The sequence below is a fragment of the Sinocyclocheilus anshuiensis genome, unplaced genomic scaffold (assembly GCF_001515605.1).
Source record: "Sinocyclocheilus anshuiensis isolate Anshui unplaced genomic scaffold, SAMN03320099.WGS_v1.1 scaffold166, whole genome shotgun sequence".
Classification (NCBI taxonomy): Eukaryota; Metazoa; Chordata; class Actinopteri; order Cypriniformes; family Cyprinidae; genus Sinocyclocheilus; species Sinocyclocheilus anshuiensis.
The window spans coordinates 1,682,091-1,692,303 of NW_015546050.1; the positions used below are offsets into that span (position 1 = coordinate 1,682,091).

The following is a 10,213-nucleotide window of genomic DNA, read 5'->3' on the forward strand; positions in this document are numbered from 1 at the left end:
GAAATTTTTTATTTTAAAAACAAACAAGCAAGCCCTGTCCAGATTTAAAAAGTAACGCAAAAGTAACGTAACGTATTACTTTCCATAAAAAGTAACTAAGTAACGTAATTAGTTACTTTTTTATGGAGTAACGCAATATTGTAATGCATTACTTTTAAAAGTAACTTTAACCAACACTGGTGTTAAGTGACTCAGCATTTGATAATGGCCAGTCATTTCACTGAAAGTGACGAATGAGGTGACATGAGCAAAGCAACTTCAATGCGACAAAGTTGAGCAGAGTTCAGCCTTTTGCAAAAGAGCAGTGATGGAAAGTGTAGACTAATGGGAAGTGTGTGAACAAGACTCACTCCCGAGTCCCACTGGAAGCGTAAGCAGAGCAGAGCTTTCACACTGGCAGTGTTTGTAGCGCACATCTGAACTGCAGCTGATGGTGTAGCTAGTCCTCCGATTTTCATCAGCTTGTCAAGTGCATTTGTTCACAATCGCAATGATTAGGGATGCACTGAATGTTCGGCAACCGAAATTATTCGGCCGAAAATAGCAAAAAAAGCTCTTTCGGCTCTTTTCGGCCGAATAAGCGAAAAGACCGAATAAATTGTACCGAACAATGATGACACGATCAAATAGCAACTAGCAAATAGTGAGAGGCGCGCACTGTTTATAATGCAGCACACATGTCAGCAGTGTGCAAGCATTTAAAACCATCCGAGAAAGACGCAAAAATCATTACAAGCACCGACAGTGAGAGGTTGTTTAGGACTGCAACGCATGTCTTTGATGAGAAGAGGAAGGGGTGATTGTTGCTGGTTACTGTATGATGATTGAAATCCCGAAATGGCCTTAAACAATTAGTAAATAAACTGCAGAATGTTATGTTTTCTAATACACGCTCGCATTGACAGCGCTGCACGAGCTCGCAGCGGATCTGCTTGTTAACCAGGATTCAAAGTCCAAAGCTCGAGGAAAATCTGCACTGAAACACTGTTACTCGTCAGTTGCTCAGTCACATTTTTATGAATTTTGACAAGGCATGTGACAATGCGATACGTGCTATGCATTCATACTGAGACTCATTTATAAATCTGCTGTCAGCAAAAAGAAGCATTGAGGTCTTCCTGCGTGTTTCCGCCAAAATAAAAGTTGAGAAAAAGCAAGAACTCCAACAACATTCATAAATGTTAGTATTGTAATTTTACTGTTGTTCTGTAAAATAAAATAAAAAGTAAGAAAATAATAATAATAATAATAATTTCAACAGCTCTGTTGATACATTTATTATAACATTCACACATAATGTTCAAATTAGGATCTGTAATATTTTCTAATGTTTTAAAAGAAGTCTCTTCTGCTCAGCAAGGCTGCTTTTAATTGTACAGTAAAAAAATACATGCCTGATTCAAGAAGGGGTTCTGATGGCCAAAAAATATTATTTTACTAACTTATTAATTTTAAGTTAAATTGTGCTTTGTTGGTATAGTGTCTGCTAGAATGTTAAAAATGTTAAGTGTTAAATATTTTTAAATTGTTGTTTTGTAATTGATTTTTTCTTTGAAAAGCAAGACAAAACAGTAAAAGCACATTTTGGCTATTTAATTTATGCAATCGTGAAAAAAATTGGCAAAATATATAGGGAAAAAAACTCGAAAACCTGTTTCATTTTCGGTTTCGGCTTCGGCTTCGGCCAAGAATTTTCATTTTGGTGCATCCCTAGCAATGATGTTCTAATACAATGGTGTTGCATAGAACCATATAAGACGTTAACAATATAATATTGTGCAGTACAGTTTAAACAAAAAAATCTTCAACTTAAGCAATTCTTATACTTAAATATACTTATATACTCTTCTTATACTATAAATAGGCCTAGATTTAACATGCCTTTTTGTGTTGTGCTGACAGTAGTGTGTTTTATGAAAACACAAAAACTTAAATGCTTTTATGGTTAAATTATTAGCAGTGCAGCAAAAATAGACTTAAAAATAGAAATACAGTGAAATACTGTTTGTGCTGCTTACACTTACATGTCTAGTGTGAAATGGGCTTTAAGAGTGTCTCAGCTACATTTAATACATTTCACCGTTTAAATTAATTCCAGAGATTTACCCCCCATGTTCGGTGCAGAAAAAGCAGCACTTGATAATGGCTTAGTAAAGAAGGGAATTAAGTTATATTACATGATTAGACCACATCAAATTTCACCTCTGTGGTGCAAGAGCAACTGTTCTGAAGCATAAAACATGTTGATAATACATTGTTGCAATTTGTGTTATTTACATTTTAAGAAGTAAATTAGCAAGGAAACAAACTGTGCACAGGGCTTTGACTTTCTTTCACTGTTTGCCTTTTAAATGTAGTTTTTTTCCCCATTATAACCCTGGAAGCTACTGGCAGTTGTTCACTTGTGTGACTAAGGATCCTGTTTGGTCAAGTGCATTTTATACCAACATGGAGGGAACCATTTCCGTTCTGCCGTTCTGTAGCTCCAGGCTGTCATATAGTGGAATACATGCTGCCTTTTTCCAGCACCGTAAACCAAGTTCTTTACGTCTTGGGCCAACATTATTGGCCAATTAAAGTCTACATCTGTTGCCGTTGTTACATATTATTTACAATTACAAGCAATCGTGCAAGCATTCATCTCAAACCTTCTTGTTGCAGGGGATACGTGGGAACTCTGGAGATTATGGACATATAGGAGAACCTGGGCCTAAGGTGAGTGGCTTCGTTGTACAGTCCATTGGTTGGCATTGTTGTACAGACCCACTCAACAGTCAACTCGCATCCCACAGGGTGAAGGCGGCATCAAAGGAGAAAAGGGCATGAGAGCACCTCGTGGCCGGGAGGTAATACATCATACAACTGCAGAGCACCATTTTGATGGCCTTGTAGCTTTGCATCCAAAGGTTTGCAATAACAAATCTTCTTCTCTCTCACAGGGTGACAGAGGACCCAAAGGCCTGAAAGGGCTAAAAGGAGCTTCGGGTCATAAGGTAAAAACAGCATTAGTGTAGTCTACTAAATCACAAGCTGGTTGCACAAGCTTGCAGATTGTGGTTTGTAATTTTTGCAGATTTTTTTTTTTAAGTAATACATGTGTTGTGCTGTATCATAGCTTGAGCACATCAAGGTAACCAATGCAATGTATGTTGTGCATCGTATCAAAGGGAGTGCGAGGGTCACCTGGAGAGAGGGGTGAAACTGGCCAGCAGGGGGAAGTTGTAAGTTCTGTTGGAAAACACTTTGCTTCAATAAAATATATGTGAGATGGATTGTGTTATTGGGGATATGAATGACTCATTCGCTCCCCACCACATCTCCCAGGGTGCAGCAGGAGAACGGGGATACGAGGGGATTGTGGGCTATCAGGGCGTGAAGGTATTTTTGCTCCCTCACTCTGGTTTGTTATTGTCTCTAAAACATTTGTTGCTGTGTTTAGTTGGAAATCTCACAATTCCCATTCATTCTTGGAACAGGGAAACGAAGGCTTACCCGGAGTTGAAGGATCTCGAGGGCCACGGGGTCGCCAGGTATAAAAACAGGCTGGAGGCCTTTTGCATTGTGCTGCATGACATTTAAAATCCATGGACTTATCTTAAATTTAATGTGCACATTTCTGTTTTCATGGAAGTCAAGGTGTAAAGGACTCTGCGGGTGAATCTCATTAAAAAAAATGTTTGGGTCGTATTTGATCCCAAAATCAATAAAGAAAAAAGGGGGGAAATAACTTTGTAAATAAACAAAATAAAGACTATTATTAGGATTATTATTATTATTATTATTAAAACGTTACAGGCTGGTAAAAGGAACGCAGAGCTTCAGGGAAGCACCACACGTTCGAAATTCCTGATCTTTTGGGGTTTGAAGAGGAATGAAACTGTCTGCAGGGACACAATTTAAACATCAACAAAATTGTTTACAAATGCCAGCTTTGAAAAATATGGTAGTCTGAGGAAAATTAAAGCTCAATTCAATATTTCTATGGTCACATACATATTCTAATTATTTTTTTTTTTAATCATACAAACGTCATGGGAATTTGACTGCATGTTTATATTCTTTCTCTGCTCTGTGACAGGGGATTGTGGGAGATCCCGGTGAACGAGGAACACCTGGAGAAAAGGGAAAGCTAGTAAGTATTCTAGTTGTCACCAAATCATGTTGCTTTAAACAATCCGTTGGAAGATGGAAACATATTGATGGCACATACAGTACATATCTTTTTTTACTCTTCACAGGGTATTCAAGGCCCAAAAGGAAATGTTGGTGGGATTGGGGAAAAGGTTGGTTACTTGTCAACCAGTCATCATGACAAATACTTTGTTGACCAATAAGCTGAAAGTCTAGTGCTGATTCTTTTGAATATTTCAGGGTATAGTTGGTGATCCAGGTTTGCTAGGGCGAGATGGAGATACTGGGATTGAGGTACAGATTGTCCTTTTAGCTGAACTTTGTCAGGACTTCAGAAATAACTTTTTAATCTCACGGTATTACCACGTGCAGACTTATCAAGGACCACAGGGACCTGAGGGAAGACATGGACAAGTTGGTGAAAGGGTAACCTAACACTTCTTGACGTATTCATCCTCTGATACACACAATTGCATTTTTACAGTGCTATTTAGCTACTAAATGTACAGCACCACAGCAAAGTTATGTTTTAGTTTTAAGTTGTAAGCCTGAATTGATGAACAAAAGACTGAGCAACACAGAACTCAAACTACCAAAGAGTTCTCTCCAGTGAATCACTCACTGAATCAGTTAGAACAGTTCTTCACTTACTGTATTGTAAATCTTTATTTTGTTGTTTATTGTTAATATAATTATATTAAATACATTTAAAAAGCTGAAAGAATCATCTAAGGAAATCAGCAATGGAAAAACTACTGCTAAAGTCCTTTAAGACTCCCATCTCTATAGAAGCATCTGTCTGATTAGGTGTAGTTGTGTGTGCTTATGTAACATGCTTGAATGTTTTACACAGGGTGAAAAAGGCGAACAAGGGCCTCCGGGGGAAATGGGCCCTCCTGGACTAACAGTAAGTGCTCGTGTGAAGAAATGACCACTGCACTGAGCTATATGTGACTTCTGTAAATACCACCTTAATATTTTACCTCGGACTTTTATGACATAAAAATACACCCTGCCTTCTGGTAGATTTATAAAGTGCTATAATCTCCAGGGGCCACAAGGTTACAAGGGCTCTGCTGCAAAGCCAGGAAGACCAGGATTTATTGGGCCCCCTGGAAGAACGGTGAGCTATATTCCAAATATTCCAAAGCTTTTGAAATAAAAGTTCATACCCTCCAAAATGCTAAAACATGCCATGTCTTCATAGGGGCACATGGGAATACCCGGCAGACCAGGCCCCAAGGTAATGATCTCCACTAAATTATGAAACTCAAATTTAACACAATTTTGCCTCATTAAAAGGGCATTTTGAATCCTGCAAGAGGCTGCAAACATATTATATGTAGGCTTATTATATATAAGTTCATCAAAGTTCTGTCATGCAGAAAACTCACTGCGGATGTATAAGATCATGTGTCAGTATTGGCTTAGTGTAGCCAGATATCCCAGGATCCAGAGTCTAAAATAAATTGGGGAAAAAATGAGGCCCACATTTTCTTTTTCAGAGTCCTGTTGGCATCTATACACATTGAATCACCGTGCTATGAGTATTCACAGTGACCGGCAAACCATCTGATGTGATGGACAACCATTTAAACACTTGTGAAATGTATACTAACACAACGTGTCATCAGATTTGTTTAAGCCTTGACAAATTGCTGCAATATCATCTTGAGAAGGGGGAACTCACCTATTCACACAAAAAAAAAGTGAATGGAGAAAAGCCAGAAAACACCCGCCGTCATCTGAAAGCACAGAACGTGTTTTCACACTCTGAGCAGCACAGCTCTTCACTGGTTAGCACAGCAGTTTTTGGTCGCTTATACGGTGACTTGGCTCTGGGTGCAGTCACACTACAAAGTGTGTTAGACTGTAACTGTTGGCTGCTCTGTTCTCATTCCAGCATCAGCCCTCCGCTGATATCTAAACTTCTGAGAGGATCTCCACACTCCATTTAAACCTGTCGCTGCAGACAAGACTTTTCATCAACACAGTATATGAAAATAATGTAATATTCACAGGGGCTCTAGCATTAGATGGTGAAGGATCATATGGTGTTCATATAGAACCACGTCTTTTCCTTCGGTGGTCATCTGTTATCTAAACATTATTTCAGCATCACATGGATTACTGATGACCCCTAACTGCTGTAAAGACACATTTACCAGAACATATTTTGTGCAATTTGAACAACTGGCCATCAAGGTAACAGCCTGATGCTGTATTAACAATGTTATATAAGGTAATATGTAATATACATAGTTAGAAAATGGAAGGTACTCAAAAGTTAGAAAATGGAAAGTATCGGTTTTGTGCCTGCCACTATTCATTTTCGTAAAAGAAATGGGACCTTCAGTCTAGAATTCAAATGTGCACCCATCCAGAAAGAATTATAAAAATAGTCATTGGTAGCAGAAACATTGTAGCATACACTTGGAACATCATGTTCGTTGTGTAGAGCGTCTGTAGAGTACTTGAGAGCCAGAATATACAAAATTAGATCTCAGGCTGATGTGTCAAATTCCAGGGCAATTTTCCGATTAGGACACATTACACCAAATGGGTTTCCTCTGAGTTTTACAGCGCTCGTTTCACACAAACACAGAGCGATGAAAAGCATCACCATAATTTCAGGGTTTCCTCTCGCAGCACCTTGACAACTTATTTTGAACTACAAATCACATTTATTGGATCAAATCCACAAGGCAATTGCAAATGTTGCTTTTGTATCTTCCAGGGTGACACTGGCATTCCAGGGGTCCAGGGAAGCAAAGGGGAGAAGGTAGTCGTTGACTCAAATGCATCTCATTTCCTGTTGACACATTTCCATTATCATGTGGTTCTAGTTTCTCACAACGCCACATTGTTTCCACAGGGTGCAAAGGGAGTCAAAGGACCTAAAGGCAGGGTAAGACTGTCTCAGAGATTGTTCACATTTCTGTTTAATTAACACCATGGAGATGACTTCTAAGCATTAGCAGCGATGGGTCTGGCCTGTCCACAACAGCAGCAGAAATCTAGTTGGATTACTTTTAGAAAGCTAGTTTTGGAAAGACACAACTGATTGCCACATCAGCGTATTGTTTGAGTTCCATTTTGTATTTCTTTCCAGACGTTCTGTCGAGATATCATTCAGAAATGTGTACACAGTATAAAAGTGAACTTGCTTGTTTATGGGTGTGTTTGTATTTGTTTGTTTTCCAGGCAGGAGACGCCGGTGTGCCAGGGCAACAGGGAAGTAGAGGAAAGCGAGGCCCTGCTGGAGAATCGGGTAGAAAAGGCCCTGTAGGCTCCAAGGGAGTGAGGGGAGACGGTGGTCCAGTGGGCTTTCAGGGCCCACCGGGCCCACCAGTAAGTCTGAAAATCCAACTCACAACACATAATGGATCTTTTTCCTGTTGCATGCTATGGTCAGAAACAGTACAAAGAGGAAGAGACTGACATTCTGAATTAGAGAAATCATAAGACCTGACATGCAAGATATGAAAAGAAAGTCTTGTCCCTTTCATTTCAAAGAGCCAGTCAACTTATTGCTTAAAGGCACTGCCTCGTCTTACTGCTCTACAATGTGCAAGGGCTGGACAGACTGGAGACAAAATATGTATTTTTAAGCCAGATTAAAAATGCAACCTTTGATGATATACAGCGTTGGTGACTTTAGATGTTATGTTACTGAAACATAAGCAGGGCTGGGTATCGCCAACACGTTGTGATATGTCACATTACAATACACTGCAATGCATTACAATATCATAATCGGGGCATGATTGAAACTGATTCTCTGACCAAACATATTATTATGTATCGACACGCAGCTCTCTCTTCATTTTAACAGATATAATAGAAGTTGTGTTTCCATTCCTATTATCTAGACAGAAAATAGCTGCCTGAGGGACATTATGGACTTTACGGTATGGTCCATAAGCAACTGAGGGTGCATAAGTAAGCGAAGATCCATAAGAAAGGCGAAATTCAACCTTTCCTCCTTACTTAAGACTTAATGAATGTCTGTTTACATTTGCATTTCACCAGCCGACTAACAAGCATCACCTTCAGACAAAGCCTTCAAAGCTTCTGGGAGATTCAGCATTTGTGGCACTTGGCGTAGCATGCATGAAATATGTGGTAACCATTTTGGTGTCAAGATCGCTAGTAAACGCTTTCTCATTAGTGCGGCTTTCTCTGCCGCTCAGGGCAAGGTTTTCATTTAGTGTGGTTGTAAATCCATAATGAGGCTGGTGAAATATTGTTGGCCGTATTTGTTTCTCCTTCATTACACAGCCACCCATGGGCGAGAAGTGCTCTGATCTGAGCTCCATGTTTCAGTGGTAATGATCTCTTTCTTAGGGCCCCACTCTTCCTACTCAACATGTTATCGAGGTCTGCAAGAGGGTGGTGCTGGAGCAGATGTCCACATTCGCCAACTCCGTGAAAAGGACTTGTGCGGCCGTGTGCCCGCTCTATGGAGACGTGCCAATGGGCGCTCCAGGTCCCCCAGGGCCAAAAGGACCACCTGGACCTCCAGTAAGTTACCCACCTCCGAGAAGAATAACCTCACAACAACCCTGGAACAGTCTTAATTTTGCTTGGCCTGGGAAACAAAAGGCATTTAGACATGGTTTGTTTTTGACATCACAGTTAGCACGTTAAACCTATTTTTGCCATAGTAAACTAAGGAAGAACATGGTCCATACATCAACTTTCTTCTAGGTCAAGTCTGATATGTACATAGTGTGAAGGCCTCTGGAGAGCGTGCAGCGGTGTTTGGCAGTATAGGTTGGAATTAAAACATTCAGAATTTCCAAGTCCCCATTAAGACAAATAGGAAGTCACAGACGAGGCACTTGCTCTGTGTTGAATGTTTTTTGGAGAGAATCCCACCTTCACCCAAGTGGAAAGCCTTTCCATATTTCTCAAGCAGATCTTTTTTTCAGACTTCTTGAACATTTTCACTGGAGAGGCCCAAAGGCGAATAAAAGTTCACAGAGCCTCTAATTCAAACATGTAAAACGTAAAAGGTTGTAAAATTGAGGGTTATGAAAAAAAAAACTGCACACGGCATAAAGAGGTTTTCCTTTCAGCATAGCAAAAAATCTACAGACACTTTGATTCTAGAATTCTAAAGGGATCGTTCACCACTATCATTTACACACCCTCGTGTCATTCCAAACCAGTATGACTTTCTTCCTTGGAACGCATAAGATGTTTTGCAGAATGTCTAAGCTACTATTTTCCAAACAACAAAAGTACACATCTGCCAGTGGCTGTAAAGCAAAAGTTTCACAAAAGTCTCTTTGTACCCATGAGCAAGGCTGCTCCAGGGGGACCACAACTGTTGCTTTGGGGAAAAAAAGTGTCTGCTATATGACTAGTTACTAACAAACAAGTAAATTTGCAACTATTTCTGCAAATACCTTTATTATAGGGTGATTCTGGCATTGATGGCCTTAAGGGAGAAATCGGGCAGCCCGGATTCTACGGAGAATCTGGTGACCAAGGAAGACAGGGCTCAACAGGTAAACCATCTTCACACTTTAGTCCAAACGGTAGCTTATTGTACCAATACAAGGGTGGTCCACCATGTTGGTGCCTTCACATTAAATAAATGCAGTTGCACTGATGTCAGATAGCATAACAAGTCACAAATAAAGAACGTGCCAAGATACAGAGGAACAATGATGCTATGAAGGGTATCTGCCTGTATTGCTCTTGGCTGTGTTCATGCATGATGAACGAGCATAACAAATACTTCTCAGCTGGAAAAACTGCTCAAGTGAGCAGATATGACAGATTCACATTCGCAAGGAACTGTTGTCTTTTGGAATGGGATGTTTCATGAAATAAATATGAATCAGCGCATGTGTCCTTAAGCAATGTTAGTCTGCAAGCATCAGCAGAAGAAAAGTATAGCTTTATTAATCACGAGCAGATGTGTAACTCCTCTGCCAAACTGCAGTAATGAGGCAAATGAGTATACAGGTGCAATTGAGGAATAGATCAAACAAAATGTTTAAAGAAAACCAATGCCAATGATATTACCTTGTTAAAAAAAAAAAAAAAAAAAAAATAAAAATAAATATAA

General features: G+C 39.6%; 1 protein-coding gene across 1 annotated transcript in view; it reads left to right on the forward strand.

Annotated features, from left to right (window-relative positions):
* The window catches only part of LOC107699121 (collagen alpha-1(XXII) chain-like), a 21,114-nt gene that overhangs the window by 8,619 nt on the left and 2,282 nt on the right, over positions 1 to 10,213 (forward strand). The window contains exons 7-24 of the mRNA XM_016500294.1: positions 2,662 to 2,715; positions 2,793 to 2,846; positions 2,940 to 2,993; positions 3,168 to 3,221; positions 3,325 to 3,378; positions 3,477 to 3,530; positions 4,079 to 4,132; positions 4,239 to 4,283; positions 4,372 to 4,425; positions 4,504 to 4,557; positions 4,985 to 5,038; positions 5,183 to 5,254; positions 5,339 to 5,374; positions 6,869 to 6,913; positions 7,007 to 7,039; positions 7,336 to 7,482; positions 8,479 to 8,655; positions 9,557 to 9,647. Coding sequence (XP_016355780.1) covers positions 2,662 to 2,715; positions 2,793 to 2,846; positions 2,940 to 2,993; positions 3,168 to 3,221; positions 3,325 to 3,378; positions 3,477 to 3,530; positions 4,079 to 4,132; positions 4,239 to 4,283; positions 4,372 to 4,425; positions 4,504 to 4,557; positions 4,985 to 5,038; positions 5,183 to 5,254; positions 5,339 to 5,374; positions 6,869 to 6,913; positions 7,007 to 7,039; positions 7,336 to 7,482; positions 8,479 to 8,655; positions 9,557 to 9,647 — 1,186 coding nt within the window. The remainder of the gene's footprint in view (positions 1 to 2,661; positions 2,716 to 2,792; positions 2,847 to 2,939; positions 2,994 to 3,167; positions 3,222 to 3,324; positions 3,379 to 3,476; positions 3,531 to 4,078; positions 4,133 to 4,238; positions 4,284 to 4,371; positions 4,426 to 4,503; positions 4,558 to 4,984; positions 5,039 to 5,182; positions 5,255 to 5,338; positions 5,375 to 6,868; positions 6,914 to 7,006; positions 7,040 to 7,335; positions 7,483 to 8,478; positions 8,656 to 9,556; positions 9,648 to 10,213) is intronic.